The following is a 20,205-nucleotide window of genomic DNA, read 5'->3' as shown; positions in this document are numbered from 1 at the left end:
TACTCTCAGAAACTGGTACTATCATCTTGATCACTAGTACAGTTAGCAGTTTAGTTCTTCGATTTGTGATTTTATAAGGCTTTATATTTCTGTGACTGTTTACAACAGACTGTTGACCCTTGGCGCACATCCTACAAACCACATGGCCAAGCAGATCTGGAAGTAAATCATGAATTGAAGCTCTTAGAAATGTTATTTTTCACTCATTTGTGTTCAAAACAAAAGTGAAGTGTGTTACTGACATGATGAAATGTTATAATACTGACTTACTGATCATTCTAGAGTTTGTTATGAGCCTAAAGTTTTCAATCATGTGCTTTTACTTCTTAATATGAGCTTTTGGCTTATCATAAAAACATCTGCAACATGTGCAGCATCAATGCTAATCTAATTAATGTCTCCAATGCAGCGAGCAAGAAGATGAAAGTATATTTGCTTAATTTACTGCATTCCCCGTTGTTCTTAGGACCTTGAATTGGAATTAAAGCAGTGAAGCTTTTTGTATTTCAGGCATTTTGGGAGTAAAATCTGCAAGTGGCCTCATGCTATAAATCTCAGGTTAAGATTTGTCAGGTTCCTCCGTTGGGTTCCCTCATGACATGTAATAAGTTTTAATGAGCCTCAGTCCCAAAGGGGGAGATGAATTTTGCTCTGGAGGTTAAATAAACGATGAAGCACATGCAGAATTAATAGTGAAGACTTACTCTCCATCCTCTTGGCGCTTGCGGATGAAGTAGACGATGGTGATGATGAGGCAGATGAGGGCAATGACGCCAAGAATGCCGCCAATAACGCCACCTGTCGAGGCTCCTGAAGTGATTTGTCTCCTTTCTTCTTAGACAAGTGAGAAACATAGAGAAGAAAGAGAGAGAAGACAGAATTTTATTACCCTGTTGTAGCGCTGCATCATTTGAATTTCATGTGACCGCTCCTGGCGCTTTAATGCTTCTCACTTGCAATATTTGTATTTTTATGTGTTTTGCTGCACCCGTTTGTGTTATAGAAAATAGGCAGCAGCCATGTGAGTCAGCAGTATTTCACTGTAGCCAAGCGAAATATGTAAAACAAACAACAAACACACACACAAAACGCTTTGGTTTTAATGGGATATGAATAAAATGAACCATCACAAGAAATATCCAGAGGAAATGTAATACTAAAGCAGGTAATCAAAAGTCAAGTTACTATTCAGTGTCAGCACTATATAACATCAGCAGTGAGGCATCGCTACATAAGCACAAAGAATTCAATATGAATTCTTGTAAAATGAAAAGTGCTTTGAGCTCTCTGTCTTGCGCTCACATTCACGAATGCCATAAATCTTTGTGATGCAGCTTCACATCAGCTGAGTCTCTCACGCTGACCTCGACATCTCCCTTCAATTAAGAGCCTGTTTATGATTTCCGGAGGGCGGTGAGGCATCTAAATTGACTGTAAAAGCCTCTCATTACAGTAGAGCTTTTATTTAAAAGGAAAAAGGCTGACAGCAGCTGCACCCAGCTCACAACTGCTGTGGATGGTTCTGTATAATCATTGTCCATAACAGAGATTTTGGCAGAAACAACAAAAGGAGGTTTTTCACAGGTTGTTTGGCCTTTTTTTTCATAAAATCAGTCAAATCAGATTTCATCACTATAAAAGCACTCCACTGCATTTGATACAGAGATGATAAAAGGATAATTACTGCTACTGTATGATTTCCCTTTATCTAGCTTTACTGCATAGAGTATATTTAGCTCAAAGTGTAGTATTCACCAAAAAATGGAGCCACATTATGGTTCTGCTGCAAGAAAAAAGTCGTGTAATTACTGCACGTACAGTAGTTAGTTTGAATGCTTCCTAAATTACAGCACTTTCAGTGTTAAAATGCAAGTGTGTACACTCAAAATGGATTTGCATAAGTCAAGAAGACGCTTCCTTTTCTTCAGTTCTACAAAGAATCTATCATAACTGAGATCATCCTCTTCCTCATCCTTCATCCACTCTAAAGATCTATTAGCAAAAAGGTTGCAGCAGATGTTTGTCTGATTATGTGAACTAATCATTTAAAATGAACAAGCAGGCGGAAAAGCTGCTGAAAATATACGAAATATACCATATAGTACTTTATGTGTTTCAGATCACGTTAAAACTTGCCGCATTTCATCCTCGTGTCCAGGAGGTGGCGATCTGTTTCAAGATTACACAGTCCTCAAGGAGCAGGACAGATAGATAGATCATGTTAACATGCAGATTTGCTCAGGGAGGCTCAGTAAGGGCATTTTTGCATATTCATGTCCGAGTAAAACTAGTGGAAAAGGACAGTGCGTGTGTTCAGTTACCACGTGTGCCACCACAGTCACAGACAGAAGAGAGAGCAACTCTCAGTTATGTGTGATCACAAAGACTCACAGTGGGGAAGGAGGGAGGAATGAGGAAAGGAAAAAAAGACAAAACAAAAGGACAGAAGGAAGGAAAGGAGAAGAGAAAAGGAGGGAACGAGGGCGAGAAAGGAGTGATGGAGTCAAAGAAATGGAGATGATGCTGAGGACGAGGAGGTGTGCAGGGTAACAAAGAAGGCAAAGCAGAGACCGACGGAGGGAGGAGGGAGAGAATGAGAGGATGACACCAGCATTTCCTCACAACTGGAAATGAGCAAACAAACAAACACACACACACACATCGTGAATTGAAGCAGTCCGTGTGTGTGTATGTATGTGAACATATCAAACTCTCATTTGTTGCGTGCCATGCCATTATCAAAGTTTACACCGGCGATGTTTGCCATCAACGTTCGCCGGTGATCACAAGCTGCCTTTTCAGTAATGAATTGCTGCATCATTAAGGCCACGCGGGCGATGTGGGACGGGAGGGTGGAGTAAGGAGGCGGGTGGGATTTGCTGCAGAAACAGAAATGTCACTGGCCACAGAATGAAAATGAGAGGTGGTGTGCACCTCGGAGAGGAAGAGAAGGTGAATTAGTGACTTTCTGAGAGGGCTGGTGAAAAAAAAAAACGGGTGTAAATAAGCTGTGGTTCACACATTTCTTCCTCATTACATCCCCAAACAGAGAGAGCGTCAGACATTATCATGATCAAACACACCTGTTCTCCTCACTGCAGGCAAACCCGAGGTGCTAAACACCACATTGCAATCCAACAATAAGCTTTTGAATGCACCTGTTTTCATGAGCTAAATAATAAAAAAAAAAACCCCAAGATTAAACAAAACCATGAGTGGTAATGACTAGAAAACCTCATTCAGAAACAGTTCATGGCCAGTTGTTAGAAAATGTGGGTTTCTGACTAGTAGAATATTCAAAATGTTTTCTTAAAATGATTATTAACAAAGCAACTGAATGAGAAAAGAAGCTCATTTGGTGTTTAAAATCAATTTGCTTTCATAATATTGTCTGTTTTGCTCTACTTAACAGGATAGAGGGTGAGAGAGCTCTTGCTCTTGGGGTGAATCTTTGAATCTTATGTAAAGAAAAAGCTGGTGGAAACACACGGCGCAGTGTTGCAGCCTGATGGGAGTGAAAACGTGGGGCTGGTGCTTCACTTCCAAGTCAAATCCACTGGAGTTTACTCTTGTTTACAGATGGAGTTTGAGTGCAAGCGGCACAAAGTCTGCCAAAATGTCAGAGCAATTTGGAAGAGCACAGCTGAAGTCAGGCTGATCTCTCAAAAATACAATACAGTAGTAGAATACTTTGTGTTTTCTCAAGGCACTATCGACGCCCATGATTCTGTTATAGTTTGCTCTTAAAACTTACTCAAATTTGTACTTTGACAAACTTTGACAATATAGAACGTGGAGAGTGGTGTGAAGTCAGGGTGCGTAGGATGAAGCAATGAATGATTTAATGCTGGAGGTTCTTAAGTTCATCCTACTACAACTTTTAATCATACTCATCAATCTGTTTCTAGATCGTGGTTCAAGTTTCAAGTGTCCTTATACGCGTGCCTATAGCCTTTAAACATGTTCATTTCCATTCACCTCCATCCATTAGATCCCATGTTTATCTAACTCACAGCTGGACTTCTTTGTCAGTGAATCAGCGCTGGTTCCTGCTGGAGTTGCAGAATATTTATATAAATTATCAAACATTTAAACTGTTAAATCAACAGCCTGGGCTCCTCACTGCTTCTCAGATCTAAAAACGAGTGGGTGGGAATTCGCTGGCGCGCTACAGCAGACCTTTATTACAGCTTGGCTTGATCAGTTCTGTCCATTTCTCACTCCATCGCCTGCTAGCAAAATACCCTAAATCTGCAGATGTAATGCCATTATCTATGTGACACTCAAGTGGTGAGAAATTGCTACTGTAGCACATGCAATTTAAATGAAATTGAAACAACAACTCCTGTCTAAAGCGCTCCACTGCTCCCTCATATCAAATGCTCCAGTGTGTGGGCTGTATTAGCCATCAGAGAAACACACTGTGCCCAAGGCCTGCACTTAGCCATCTCTCCATGCTACACGATGTGGATAAAAAACATGCATTAGTTAAAAAAAAAAAAAAGCTCCCGGACCCTCCCTCATACACATTCATGCAGCACAGCAAGTGTTTTAGTAAAAGGTTGCTTGTGATGTTAAGCTTTGGAATTTAAGCTTATTGTTGCTAATCCAACAGCAGCCATCAGTGTTTTACATCATGTCACAGAGCAGATCACACAGGAGACGAGGAGGCATCAATATAGGGGGAAATATATTGTATTTATGTTTTATTTAGATCCCATCAGATGTTAATGTTGTCCCCAAAAACAAAACACAGCACCAGGGAAACATCGAGTTGAGTGAGTACAGAGGTGAGATGAGGAAGGAGCTGGTAGAAGGTCGGAGTGCAGGGAAGCACACTCAGTGAACGAAGCCTTTGCAGCTCATATGCACAATTTCCAAATCTGTCAACAAAGCTGCACTGTGTTTTCTTTCTCCATATACATTTTCTTTTTGGAAAATCATCACTCCACAACTTGCATATTGTCTCCGAAGACATTCTGACTTATCATCGCAAGAAAAACAAAGTGGGACTAACACCATCAGTTCCATTCATGATTCTGCATTAATGCCATCATCATGTAGACGTGTAAATGTTGTTAAACTATTAATAGGACAATAATCGCACATCCTCAAGTGCTGTTCCTGTTCATCTCATCCTTTGCAAATGCAGCAATTAGCGTTAGTTACACCTGCCTGTTAAAAGGTCACATTAATGCTAACACATCCATACTTTCTGGTTTAGAGCTGCGTGTCTGTTGCTGCTGTTGCTTTTTTTTTGTACTTTTGCGTTAATTTCTCCAGAGATCTGAAGATATTAAATCCCAAGAGTCATTTAGAAGACACGGCGGGCTGTTATCATAGCAATAACCACTGAAATGATGCTGGAGAGAGCTGAAGACTGAGCCCGGTGTTGTTGTTCAGCCATCCATAAAATGCCATCTCGAAAAGTGAGCTTTTATAAAACTCACAGCTGAGTGAGCGTCTGCCTCAAACTTTGTCAGACTGTGTTGTTTCTGACAAAATATTTCTCCAGATGCCCATGAGCCTAAAGACGAGTTATGCTATAAACTACTGTGGCTACGTGCCTGAAATATAACATGACACAAGACTGTGATGCAATATGACAGGGTATGAATGAATGTTACAATAAGATTCAGTTACTGTAATCTGCTGCAATGCTACACCCACACGCACACCCGCACAAAACAATTCACGTCCTTCCTTTCATTCTGCCTGTTTTCGCTCCCTGAACGCCACCCTCGCGTACAGTTGGTTTATAAATAGCAGCTCAGGCGTCGGAGGGAAGACGAGAAAAGAATGTGAGGATCTGAGAGTTGATGAGGACGGAAACAAAGAGAGCAGAGAAGGAGTGAAATCAAAGGAGGAGGGGAAGGAAGGAAGGAAGAAGGGGAAAGTAGACAGAACAGAAGGGTGATCGTGAAGCTGGGATGGAGGGGAGGGAACGGGAGCAGGGCCGGGGTTCAAGGAGGAGGGAGGGATGAGAAGTGAGAGAAGGAGGAAGAGAGAAGGCGGTGGGAGGAAGAGGAGGGGATGATAGAAGCGTTAGCGGCCTGCAGAAAATAGAGGAGGAGATTTTAAAGGTCTAAACACTCCTGAGGGAGGCCGTGAGTGACAGCGCAGCAACAACTGTCTCTCTTTCTCCCTCTCTCAACCTCTCTTTTTTCTTTCCTCTCGTTTCTCCTTCAGATTTTTCACCTCCTCCCTGATATTTTCCTCTCCCATCATCCTCTTTTTCCTGCATTTTAACGAGCCTCCCTCTCATGCTCGTCCTTCAGCCCTCGATCAGACTCCTGCACTCTGTGCTTCTGCACGCCTCGGGTTAAGACGCAGTCTCTCAATCACTTTGTTTTTTCTTCCTCACAGCCACTCTGTCGCCTTGCATTGCAGTCTGTTGCTCACTTGCTCTCTCTGAGCTGCTGTGCCAACATGAAAAATGCCACTGCTGCTCTGGCCTTCCTTTACAAAACACCTATTTTTCCCAATGCCCCCCCACCACCCTCCGCCTTTCCATCTCTGACTCACAAACAGCGACATTACAACGCCCTCTCACATTTACAGACTCAAAAGACAAATTGACTCACAGATATTCACAAACGCACACACAGAGAAAACACAAATCTATACCGTATGTGGTGTGTGGCCACCAAGCACTAAAAAGACCACTAAAATTATGAGTGCGCAGAAATTACTGCAATCAGTGAGCAATTATGATGAATAAAAAAGGAGTGATTATAATCTTAGAGGCTAAAAGCTTCTATATTCCTTTCAGTGAGGCACTTCAGAAAAGAGGTACGAGAGCTGAGAGAGAGAGAGAGAGATGGAAGAGGGAGGAGAAGAAAAAGGTGAGTGGGAGAAAAAAACAACAAAATGAACGAGTGCTACGAACATCAGCACATTAAAGCTGATTTGATGTAAAACCACAGCTGTTTTACATTGCAAAAATCTCTTCTTCAAGTCCCCCTGCAGTGAAAATCTTACTTCCGAAGGTTAAACATGCAATTTCTGCTGCAACGTAAGTCAACAAACACGATGAATCGACTCGAATGGTTGCACGTTTCGCAGGTAGCCTTGGATGATGTCATTTATCAAAATGAATCCATTTAGAGGACATAGTGTGCGTTCATTTAGTGTTAATGTCAACAACTGTGGACTAGTAAATAGAGTTTTGTGTATACAAGCCTGCTAATCCAGGCCTCTGCTTTCATATGCATCCAATTAAATCACACACACACAAAAAAACACAGTTACACCAGTGGAGGCAACGGATCAGTGTCTCCTGTAACTTGGCTGGTTGTTCTGTTGGAACACAAGCAACTTGACCACCAACAGTTATGATAGTAGCGGCCAACATAGAGCAACTTTCTAACCCCACACAACCCGACTGTTTCACTCAACTAGTAACAGCACAGCAGGTCTCTTTATACAAGCTTTATACAGCTTTTCCCACACATGTAGTAGCACTGCCGAAGACCTGTAAACAGACTTTTATATGTAAAACGGATGGAAATTGTTACCCTTTGGTACTACATACACAGTGCTTAAAAAGTATTTCAACCCCTCCTGATTTCTCCTCTTTTTGTTTGTATCTCTCCTAAAATGTTGCAGATCTAACATTAAACACAGGCGACTCGAGAAAAAAAAAATGCAACATTTAGAACGTGTAAACTTTAGGAGACAAGGTTGCTCGGGACTGTTCCTCAATAAAGGTCATTTATCATCATTATCTCTGTTTTCTGATGATCCTTTAACACTTTGGGAAAATGTTCTATAGACGGATTAAACAAAAGCTGAACTGTTTGGAAGACGGGGATCCCACCACATCTGCCGTAAACCAAATCCATTAGTCCACTAAAACAACCTCACAGCTACAGTCATGGAGATGTGAAGATGCTCTCCTGCTTCATGGCAACCTGCCATAATAGGGGGAAACTGATGGGATGGAGAGTAGAAGCTGAAGTATGCAGCAAAACAATGATGCATCAACCTCAAAGAGGGTCAGAGGGAATAAATCTGAGTTTGGAGAGGTCTGGGAACTGAACTCTCTGTTGTCAGGGGGTGATTACTTTTTCCCATTGGTGATTTACTACAGGTGGTGATAGAAATGCAATTTTTTTACATTTGAAATAAAATAGTTTGAACATCTGAATCAGTTTAGTATGAGATCCACACAGAATGAGAAGGAATCAGTACAGGGTTGAATGTTTCTTTCCCTGTGCATAATACATTATTCATGTTGATACAGACGAGCCTCCTTAAAGCAGGTGTGGTTTGACTTCACGCTGTGCAGCAGTGATGTAGGAGTGTACTTCAGGATGTGGCTTTCCAGCTGTGAGAGACTCGAAACTTTCAACCAGCGAGGTTGAAAGTATCTGGTATCTAAGCTCTGCTCAGATACCAGAGATTCGGGTTCAAAGTGAAGCTGTCAAAATTTCATTTGTTATTATGTAGAAAAAAACAGACCTGCTTTCTGCCGTCTTTGAAGATCGCTGCACTTATTTCTAGACGATTCCTAAAAATCAGGACCCAGCGTGGTGTGTTAATTAAAATCCTGTAGCTTTAGAGTTTTGCAAATTAATTTTGTGTCCTTCATGGTGTATTCAGTGTAATTTCTATACAAAATACCTGACATAAATAACCACTTTATCACAGCTACGGATTTTAAACCCAGTATTTCTAGCTCCATTATATGTTTAGTGGGGAGTTCTTTTGTCCACGGAAGGCAAAATGTGGAGAACAAGACATTTTATTGAGCACAGCTACAGTACAAAGGAGCTCTATAACAGAAATTGTTTTAATGATCCAGAACATCAATAGTAAATGTCAGGATTTTAAAATCAGTCTCCTGATAAAGCTGCAGTATCGACCTGGAGACAAACTCTCTGAAGATGTTCACAATAACTGTGTACAAGCACATGTGAGAGAAGCTTTAAATGATCTTTTGGATGTTTGATCATCAAAACAAAATAATAATAAAGTGAAGGAAGGTTGAGGATTACAAATTAAATGCTTATTGTGGACGCGTCACACGACGACTTGGCTGACAACAAGTGGGAAAGTGGAAGAATCGTAAATCATTTCCCGGCAGCTCCATCACCGTGCACTCTGTGTAATTAGCCTTCGGAGACTTGACGAGAGCCGTCCAACCTGCAGCTTTTCTGGTTACAGTACACGTTGGTGTCAGCTGCCTGCAGAGAAACAAAACACACACGCCAAAGAACACACACACGTGCGAATGCGTGTTACTAATAGAGAAGCGCGGCCTGATGGGATCTTTAAAATCCGGCTGCACGGTGCAGTCGCACACTCACACTCGCACACAAGCTCAAGCGCAGCGTGACCTTTTTGAATAAATCTGACTATCAGTGCTCTCTGTGTTTGTGTGACAGATATCTTTGGATATGCAACACTTCACAACCTTATCTGAAGCCAAAGATCCCCTTTCATTTGGTGACAGCTCTGTGTGTGAGCTGTTTTTTTTTTTTGCCTGTCCTTTCTCCCCATATGTCTCTACCCACTTAACAGATTAAACGACACACACATGCTCGCTCTCCTCCGACGCACACACACAACACACTCTCATACACATGCAGACACATTCTGTTGCTTGCTTCCCCAAATAACATCGGGGGTAGGGAGTGGGGGGGTTGAAGGGGGCGAAATGGCATTGCTCTCTAAATGATCCAGAGCAAATGAGTTTATCTCAGAGACAGACAGCCCCCCAAACCATTCGGGATCAAACTAGGTCATAGTCAGAGAGAGAGAGGGAGAAACTGGAGGAGAGAAGAGGGAAGTAAAGAGGAGGAGAGCCTCTCCTCTCCTCCACCCCCCCCTCCACTCCTCCTCTCTTTGTGTAAACACACTGCAGCTGACATTTAGAGTTGTCCCCTCTCTTAAAAGAGCTGTCACCTACATAGTCAAATGATATCAAATCACGTAGAGGACGGGACGAAAGCAAGGTGGATCAAAGGAGCCTTTTCAAGAGGGCCGGGAGCCGAGGACGTGCTCAGTGTGGAGTGGAAATGTGCTGTTTAAACCAACAACAGAGAGAATTGTTTCTCTGTGCTGGTCGCAGTGTGAGCACAGTACAACATGAGCGTACTACTGTACTTCAGCTGGGAATAACATGGTTTGAGTCGTGTCTTGTGATACATCATACAATATGTAGGCAGACCAACATGCAGAGAGGGACCACAGGAGCTCTGGGCCCCTCTTGCTCCTCTGCTCTCAGTGAACACAGCAGAACACACTTAGCATAATAATTATATTTAACCAATGGCCCCGGAGACAAACCAGTATTTTTCTGGTGGAATATTTCCAAGCCCAGGTTTACTCTGTGTCAAGTAGCCGGTGGGAATTTAATTAGGGGAACGATTATCCTAGGACACACAATCAACTGAATTAATACTGGTCTTAGCGAGATTTTTATTACCTGGTCTTTGCAGGTCTTATGTCACCAACAGTTTATTTATGTGAGAGCCTTCAAATACAGTAGCTCTTTATCCAACCAGCAAACCCGCTGACATCCACTGATCCACATAAAGTCTTGCATAATGTAAATAACGCTTCATTCTTGACCTTGTACATTTTTCCATTTACATTTAGCAATTTCAGCAGAAGCTTTTATCCAGAGCGAGGATAAACAAGTGAGGTATGAAGCAAGCAAAATAACGCAAACACTGAAAGTAACATTATGTAATGTTATCTTTTGACATAAGATCTTTGTTCAGGAGCTTTTTCTGTGTATTGTAGGGACCATCAGGACTTATTGATGTGAAGATGTTTAGACCTGGACAAGGGTGCTCACTGGAGGCTGGTGCAGAGATACAGGGGCTCAAAAGTTTCTCCAGTCTTGTTTCTGATTCACTGACCACATGAACTCCATCCTGTCTACAGCACCTTGCTATGTTTGGTCCATTATTTCTGCATCTTATGTTTCTTCTAACTTTTCTGCTGCTGTGTGCTGAATACTGAAAAGGCAGTGGTAGGTATGTCGATAATATTTTAAAGTAAGTTTTAATAGATTTTAGGAGAGAGTTGCTGGATATTGACAGAAAGAAGAGAGAGAGGGAATCCAGAAAGATACAAAGCTGCACTTATTTAAAGAAATGAGAATTAGAGAAATTGAATTTCAATCTCACCTGTTGAAAAGATGCATTATCATTATTATCAGCTGACTCGGGTATTGAAGGATTAATTGCTTGCAGACGGTTTAAAAAGTTAAAGGCTAATTATTTTTGTTTGTCTTTTTTATTCTTTCTTTCTACAAGCTGTCGACAGTCTTTGCTCATTTTGAAGGCACGGTTTTCACACCTAGAGCGTTTGATGAGGATGCTGAATTTCCTTTGCCATTAGTGTTTTCTGCCCTTTGATGTTTTCTTAGCTTCTTTTGCATCTTCCTGCAGCCGTAAACTAAACAATGTTTTGATGCATTGAGACATAAAATGTGTATGAACATCAATTTTTCCAAGAAATCTGAAGACGTTTTTCAGAAACACTACAAACAAACATGATGTAGGATAAGTTAGACGGTGTTTACATGTTCAGAAAAGTAACTTCAGCTGAAGTTGAAGGGTGCTTTCACACTGAACCTGTTTGCATTGGTTCAATCATAGCCTGATGGATTTGCCCATTTATTTCCCTTCATGTTGGAGCGAGTGAAAACTGCCAATCGATGCAGATTAAACAAGCAGACGGAGAAAAAGAGTCACAGCAGCCAAACAAACATGGGAGCAGTTTGTTTGTGATGAGAAAAAAAACTGAACAACCACAAAATTTTATGTTTTCATGTTGGCAATTTCACAATTCAGAGCTAAATTATATTTATCTGCTGATGAGGGTAAGTAATATAAACAGAGAATGTTTATATGTTTATGCAGATGCTTTTGTAACCATGGCAACACATAGGCGCATTATCATGTGAGAAACCTTGTTAAACGTCTACATGGCAAGAAAAAATGTATGTTCTCCAGTAGAACTCGTCTCTAGTCCACAGGACGTCACGCTGCTGTATTAGTAAAATGAACCTTAAATTACAACAACTGTATATTATTGCATATTGCAGCTTTATTTAAGCTGCTGTTTTGTCTGTATTCAGATGGAACAGCATCTTTTCTAAAAGCCAAAAGTTCAGACCTGAAACACATTCATCCGTGTCTCTTTAGCTTTTCAACCTGGCAGGAGTGAAAAAGAACTCCAGAGTCAATTTGGCACTTGAGACCAGCTGGCTGAACTGTACAGTTTAGAGAGGTTAAGCGACTGGGGTAATACCTGCATGAAAATGGGAGAATGCAAAAGTGGGTTGTAATATTTGAAGGACTTGGGGTGCACTCAATTTCAGCTTTGCCAGAAACTTGGAATGGCCTTGAGAGCGGAGGAATGATCAGTTATATCAAGCGCTACGTGGGTTATTTGAAGCGTTTGGAATATATTCAAGTGCTATTTTGCCCAGGTCTGGAGCCAAGGGAGCACTTTTAATATTCAACCTACTTCACTTCTGAGTTCACTCACTCCTGCACACACACACACACACACACACACACTCATAGCACATGTCACTTCAAGCCACTTCAAACACACTTCACGCCACAACTTCAAGTCCCGTAGGCCAAAACGGGGTCATATTCTCCTGACAGCCAATCATCGCGCCTCGGAGTGTGAGGATGTGACTGTGTGTGCGTGCGTGTCCCTATCCCTGGGACTTAGATCATGTTTATATGCATCAGTGTGTGTGTGTGAGAGAGTGAGAAAATAAGAGAACCAATCATCGACAGCCAATCATCTGTCATTCAGACGGCTATTTGGACACCTGGGTGCCCCGGCAACACCATGGCAACAGCAGTTGTCTGTTACCAGGTAACTATGAATAAGCAATGAGCTCAGAGCGTCGGCAAGAGGTGAGAGGCATTGTGGGAGAAGCAGAGGTCAAGAGTGGTGCACATGCACTCACACGCAGGAGAGGGAGGAAGGTCAAACGTGCAGGCAGGTGGCATGTGCAGGTCTGAAGATGTGCACAACACACACATGAACACACAAACACATGTAGGCACACACACATACACACACACATTAGAATGCATAAACAAACAAACAGCCTAAAAACCCACAAAATACACACAATTATGCAGAGACCTGAGAAAACAGCACTCGCAGAATGCATTTTCTAGCCCCTTGACCACCTTAAATTATTTTAAAATAGCTCCTAAAACAGCACATATAAACCCTCAAAGAAGCTCCTGAAGGTGTGAGAACAAGCCAACATATCCTTAATGTGTGTTTGGTATAAGGCTCCAACAGGTCCTCACCGTATAAAGTCACACTGCTCCCACCGTTGAGCTGACACACTTAGTTAATGTACTGTATAAACACACACACACTGACTAATCTCCTCCCTCTTTTAGTTGTCTGTTGCATTTAAGCTGTCTCGGGACTCCGTATTGCACTGATGGCTGCAGCATAATGTGTGTGTGTGTGTGTGGGAGACAGAGAGACAGAGTGTTCGTGAGTATAAGTCAGAATCCTCAGTCTCGATCATGTTATGAAACACTGAGTGTGTACACATGCACACACATACTGTATCTCTCACGATCAGGGTTTTTGGTTTTTGTAATATCTTGGTCATGTTTTTAAATCTGAGCGCTCGTGAAGCCAAAACCAGACTGGAGCCATCATCAACTGTTGAGGAATCCCACATTATTAAATCTCAACAATCATTCTTTGGATCTTTCAACACAGCAGAGATTAATATTTCTAGCTGGTGTCCAGCTACAGTGCTGCTCAATCAATCTTTTTCTGTAGACTGGTTTATTTTAACTATTCAAATGTTTGTTCATCATCATGTTGAGAGAAGAAACAAGAGAGTAGTTAGAGGGTGAGTCAGAGACAAACCTGCACTGACAGACAGTATCCAGAACCCTGGATACTGTTGTTCATCCGTCCAATAGCTACTGTATACAAGCTTATCCTTGAGAGTGGCAGGGAGGTTGGAGCATCCTGGACATGTTGTCAGTCGGCCACAGAGCTGACATGAAGACCGACAACTATTCACGCCTACTTAACCCACTCAACCTTCTTGGACTGTGTCGGGAGACACAGGCAGGTACGGGGTCTGCAGGTTTGACACGCTGCAGTGGTTTGCACTGCGTCCTCCTTGATAAAACTATCATACCAGTGTAGTAGTATAGATGTAAATAATCTGCTTATACTCAACACTTATACACATGTGAAGATATAATAAAAACATAAATTATACACTTTAAATTATATAATTTAGGACCTGCAGCTGTAACACGGTTGCTGATGTCAAGCGTGGAAAATACAGACTCCAAGAAGGTTTGAGGCTGAAGCATTAGTGCTGTTTTTAGTTCACATTTGCTGACGTCGAATGCAAAGTGCTGACCTTTCTCATATTTCCTTGTTCCAGTTGTTTGTGTAAAGACACAACTACAGTAGCTACATATAGAACAGGAGACGGTGGCGGAGTGCAGCGCACCTTCTATGAATTCAAAATAAACTCAGTGTTCTTAGTTATAGGAGGGACTTGATGAATACTGTACTCAGAAACCTGTGTTGTGTATGAGTGTGTGTTCATTACTGTGTTAAATGAGCGTAAATGTGTGTGAGAGCAACAGAGCAGGTTTGTTTGTTTGTGGTTAGGTGTGTGTTCTCAGCTGTCGTTCCTGGGGAGCATGTATGAATGATAGTCCACGCGTTACTCTGCGTTAACCGAATGTGTTGGTTTCTCGTGCATTTGTGGTCTTTCTGCCTCTGTGAGGGATTTTTTGTGTGATTTCACTGAGTGTGTTTGTGGTAACTCTACTCCCTGTGACACTGTGCTCTGCTCGCGGGGTACCGTATGCTTCCTGTCATCCGCTGCCACAGCGAATCGCTCGCACACGCACTCAGACACACATAAAACCCACACACACGCCGAGCCCAAGGCCCCTGTGGCCTCTCTGTCCTTGGAACCCAATCGGTCATCTGTCCCCTCGCTACTGACCTACACACACTCGCACACAAAACCAATCCATGCATGCATACGATAACAAGGTGCACGAACAGCCATAATCCAAAAATAGTCATTATATCATGCACACATACACACGAACACAAACAAACGCACAAAAAATGCCACGGAGACTAACAGCAATATGAAAAGAGACAGAAGCAATGTGCACACATACATCAACACACAGGGGAGCAAAACGCACATGAACACACACATACACACAAAGCAGTTCTTTATGTTCAAGCTTTTAGCTTTACAGTAAAAGCTTTAGTGCTGAGAGAAACACAATGTGCTCGCAACGTCTGTAATGTGCTTAATAATACGGAGCGCAACGCCGTCGATAGAGAAAATCATCGGCAAACACTAATAAACACAGATGAAAAATCACCCTGGTAGAATATTGAACGTCAGGGCTGAGCAGTTGTTATCATGGAATATGAAATGTTTTAATTATTATTTCTGCGTTTAATTCAGATCCTAAGCTCTTCTGGATATGAGCAAGGTGATTTCCCCTGAAAGTTTTTTTGTCCTCAGTTGATGAGTTGGATGAAATCAACTGCAAACGTATGCGTCCACTCGTATGGAATCAATCACCTCATGTCACCTCTCATGTCTACGAGTTGAGAACAGACGAACAGTTCAACACCTTCACCCCTGCAGCAGATCCTTCAAATCCTAAACTGCAGGGTGCAGCCTGTTGTGCATCTTGATGTCCTGCCATTCACTGCCCAAACATATCAGTGAGCCTTTGGTGTCTATGACCTTGTCAGTGGTTCCCTGGATCTCTCAGATCCTTCCAACACATCAACTTCAATCACCGACTGTTCACTTGCTGTGTACATGTCCCAACACTTGACAGGTGCCACTGTAACAAGATGATCAGCGTCGTTCTCTCCACCTGTCGGTGGTTTCAATGCTGTGAGTTTGTGGTGAACTAGGGTCAGTGGTTACTTTAACAAACTTCACTGTGATTATTTTCAACATTTTACAAGTGAAACAATCCCTATTTCAAGGTCTGAACACTCTTTCAACGCTCTGATGGAAAAAAAAGTTTGTGCTCCAGCATCAGCCTTAACAATCTAATCACGACTTCATCTGACTGAACACAGACTTTAATACAGTGGTTCTGACCCTCCTTGGCCTTTGTGACCTCTTCAAATGAAGCAGTGTCTCTTTGTTACTTTTCATCACTGTTAAGTTTATGAGTGGAGAAGAAACTAACCAAAAAACAATAATTAAAGGAACGTGTGAAAAAATAAACTGAATTTAGTGCATTGTCCTGATTTCTAGTCCAGATAATTATCTCATGACCTTGAATTGTTGCTGTACATACTTTTAATAAGGACTTAAATTATATTTACTTTAAACATACTTATAACAGTATAATGTACTTTACAGTTCTGACATAAATACTATAGTTTCCACTATTAAATCAATGAATACAACACAGCTTCTGTTTGTACTTTTTACTGAAATGACATTATAAACTCTGAGGTGTATGTAAAGACTCATTTAAAAAGCTCCATATGTGAAGACGCTCAGATTCCAGATTCCACTTCCTGTTTGTACTGTAAGTAAACAGGCATTTGGACTTTTAAACTGCAGCTTTGGTCTGTGTGTGTGTGTGTGTGTGTGTGTGTTTTTGTGTTTGTCTAGAAGTGATTTGTTGCAGCCCAACAGCTAGCAATGAACTTTTTGACCTCAGACAATATCCTCTTTTGACTTAATGCTCCTGGGTGAAGACACACAGACACACACACACACACACACACACACACACACACACACTGGAGGCCCAACAGCTGATTTTTCCTCTCTGGCTTTTGGCACCAAAGGAACCATTTTCTCATTCTGTACACTTCCTACACACTCATCCATCACCTCACACCTCTGTTAGAGACTCCTCATCTTAAGTCTTACTCCTCTCTCTCGCTCTTTCTGACCTCATTTCCTCCCTTTATCCCTCCTTCCCTCCTCCTCCACACCTCTTCTCCCACCTTCCCTCCTCCTGTTTCTTCATGTACACTCTGTTTTTCTAGCGTTCTGTCTTCTTTCCGTCCTTTAATTTCTCATTTCTCACCACTAAATGTTCACTTCTCTGCATTCCCTTCACCCCCTGAATGCTTCACTTCATCACCATCTGTCTCCAGTCCTCTCTGCATTTCTTCCAAGCCCTGAACCCTCCACTCCACTATCACCTCCAACCTTCTTAAGCAAAACATTTTCATCGATTACCACTTATAAAGAAATCATGCATTATCCTAAATACTCTTGAAAACACATTTCTCCAGTCTATTGTTATGTAGTTCCAGCACTATTGTCCTGATGAATGGCTCAGTGTCAGCTGAAAATTGGCTTTAGATATTATGAAATGTCAGTAAAACGTATGTCTATCATTAAGACGCAGGAATATCTCTATACTTGTTTTTCTGCTGTCCCAGGTATATTGTTATTACTGTTACCCATTTTATTGCCAAGTTAATTTATTTGTTCTGGCCTTTGATAAAAGCATGAAATATGGCCAACATTAGCTGATATTAACAAGATGAATACGACCAATCTTCTTGAAAGCGTTCTGGTAACAGGTGGAAGTGCTTCTTAATTTATGTTTTGCACAGAAATGTGCTTGTCAGCTGAATGGAACCATGGAAACTTACCAGAGCCTATTAAACAGATGCAGAATTTCTCTGATAAAGGAGTAAATAAGAGACATGTTAGAAGAAAAAGTTGGAGCTGAATAAACTAGAAAGAGATCACGAAAGAGGGATCAAGAGACAAGACGGAGGAGACGAGCCTGTGTTCCTTAGTACTTGAAAGAAAGAAACGCATTAAGTGGGAGCTGGAGAAGAAAGAGAAGAGGGAATAGAACACAGAAAAAACAAGAGAGGAAGAGCGAAGAAAAGAAAGGAGGCAGCAGAGGGAGATGAACTCTTTCCTGAGAGCTCTTAAGCTCTCGTTGTGTACTGTGATGAGCGATAGTGTTTGCAGGGTTAACAGTCCAAAACCCTGGGGTGGAAGGAATGCACATCACAAACACACAAATACACACCAACCTAATGGGAGGGAGGAAAGGGCACAGTGATTATACACACACAGCAGAGAGGGATGAGACAGCAGGGAAGGCCAAGACCCCGGAGGATGCAACTGAAGACCGTCTAACAGGGGGAGGGAGGTGTGAGAGAGAGGAAAAACAACGAGAGGGAAGGTTGAGGGAAAGAGAGGCAGTGACCATTAAAGGGGAGTAACTAACACAGATGAACGACGTGGTCATTGAACAACAACATACTGTAACTGCAGACCTAAAAATGAATCCATTTTAAAGGAACAGTTCACTAATTCATGTTGCTATTTAGGAGAGTAAATCAGCAAAGAATGTGAATTTGTGGCTTTAGACTGAAGTTAGTGGCACAAATAGCCGTGGTTCCGTCTTTATGTAGCAATAGTCAATATTATTTCATGGAGATGATGTGAAACGGACGTCTTGATGTGATTCAGTTATCACTGTTCAGTTCACCTAAGCACTTCAAAACTTTAAAATGTGTTTCCACTCATTGTTTTTGGTTCAGTCTCATTGCTCTCATCAGCATCATTTTCAGACACAGCAGGCAGCTGTTTTCTGCAAATAAAAAAAAGCTCTCACAAAACCACTTGACACATGCATGCTAAACAGCCACAGCTAGCCATTTCCTTGGAAACATACTGGAACAAATAGCAACTAGACACTCACATATTTATCTCAGGAGTGGTTGGAACAGGAAGAGTGAAGTTTGGCTATGCGACAGAAACACAATTGCATATAAATGTTAAGGCTTTGTGCCCACAGGAGTGTTTCTGCTGCTCTCAAATGACCAAAAAGTCGTTTGCAGGTTTTAAATGAACTGTGTTAAACATGTTTTTGAATAGTGACACAATCGTCCAGTGTTTTTAACTGTTTAGGGGGAAAATAGGTTTAAAACGACCTCTATGAGTGTTAAAGTTGGAGGATTCACTCTTTCTCAAAGTTTAAATTTTTTAAAAAGTTATTTATAGAAAGCATTTACAGGGCTCATGTTGTGTTTATGCTAATAAAAGGGGGAAATTATTTGTATGGGTTGTGTTTATATGTGTGTTGACACCTCTCAGGACTGAGAGAGAAGAGCCAACTTTTATTTAGCATTAAACAGAAGCTTTAAAAAGCATAAAACCTGGTTTTGTTACATGTTACGAGTCAAATCCAATGAACATGAAAACAGTGAAGAGAATTGATTTCAAGAAACTGTATGTTTTCAGTCTGCGAGTGCACGGGGGGGTTCCATTAAAACCGAGAATGACAAACACACTGATCCGAATCCAAAATCAATCCTGACACTGACAATGCTCCTGAGGAAGATCCATCGAGTTCATCGTTTCATGTTGATGAGTGAAACATGAAAACAGGGAAGAAAAACAAGCTCGAAGTCAGATCGGCCATTTTTGTTCCTTGTTTTCTTCCATTTCCAAAGTCATGTCAAGTGTTTTATGTACGCTGCAATGAGGCTCGTGTGTAAAAGCCCATTTTGCTCAAAGCTAGAAGATTCAGCAAATTACACTTCTGTCTTCATCTGTGTAAAACAATGTTCCCTTTGCAGTAATTGTTTACCTGCTACAGCTGTGGAATACCAATATCCTGATTGTGGAGACGGAGAGGGTTAATGGCAGGAATTTTATTTACTCGTTCTGCAGGGATTAGCTTTGAGCTCAAGTTTTCTATTAGCATCCATCCATTCGAGGAAAAATACACCGAGAAAATAGAACAAAACTATTTAGTAGAACATAAAAGAGATCAGTAAGTTTGTTGGCAAAACGTGTTTGCCCGCACAAGGAACTCGACTTGGTGGTTTCCTTCCCCGTAGGTTACCACTCATAGAAATCAATAGAAAATTACACACCACAGCTGGAACCTGAGGAAATTCACTGGTGGGAAGCTATGAAAGACAGGAACAGAGAAAATTACAAACAATGAGGGCAATAAAAAAACACACATTGTACTAAGAATCCAGGGTAAAACTAAGAGGCAAACACAGCTGGCAAAATACTGACTTAAAGCAAATTGAGTTGAGAAATAAAAGAATTAAGGTAAAACCACTGTTTTCTGTTTTTTATATAATTTCCAAGGTAACTGCTACAGACTGCAGTTTGATACCAGAAAATGAGATTCTAGCAGTTTGGATTTCTCACTA

General features: G+C 41.4%; 1 protein-coding gene across 2 annotated transcripts in view; it reads right to left on the bottom strand.

The window, feature by feature from the left end:
• The window catches only part of pvrl2l (PVR cell adhesion molecule related 2 like), a 232,702-nt gene that overhangs the window by 7,503 nt on the left and 204,994 nt on the right, over positions 1-20,205 (bottom strand). Inside the window, exon 7 of one of the 2 annotated variants that reach the window (XM_026347442.1) lies at positions 705-834. In XM_026347442.1, coding sequence (XP_026203227.1) covers positions 705-834 — 130 coding nt within the window. The remainder of the gene's footprint in view (positions 1-704; positions 835-20,205) is intronic. The other variant, XM_026347443.1, reaches the window with a different exon arrangement.

The sequence above is a fragment of the Anabas testudineus genome, chromosome 11 (genome assembly GCF_900324465.2).
Source record: "Anabas testudineus chromosome 11, fAnaTes1.2, whole genome shotgun sequence".
Taxonomy (NCBI): Eukaryota; Metazoa; Chordata; class Actinopteri; order Anabantiformes; family Anabantidae; genus Anabas; species Anabas testudineus.
This window is presented reverse-complemented; position numbering and strand designations above follow the sequence as displayed.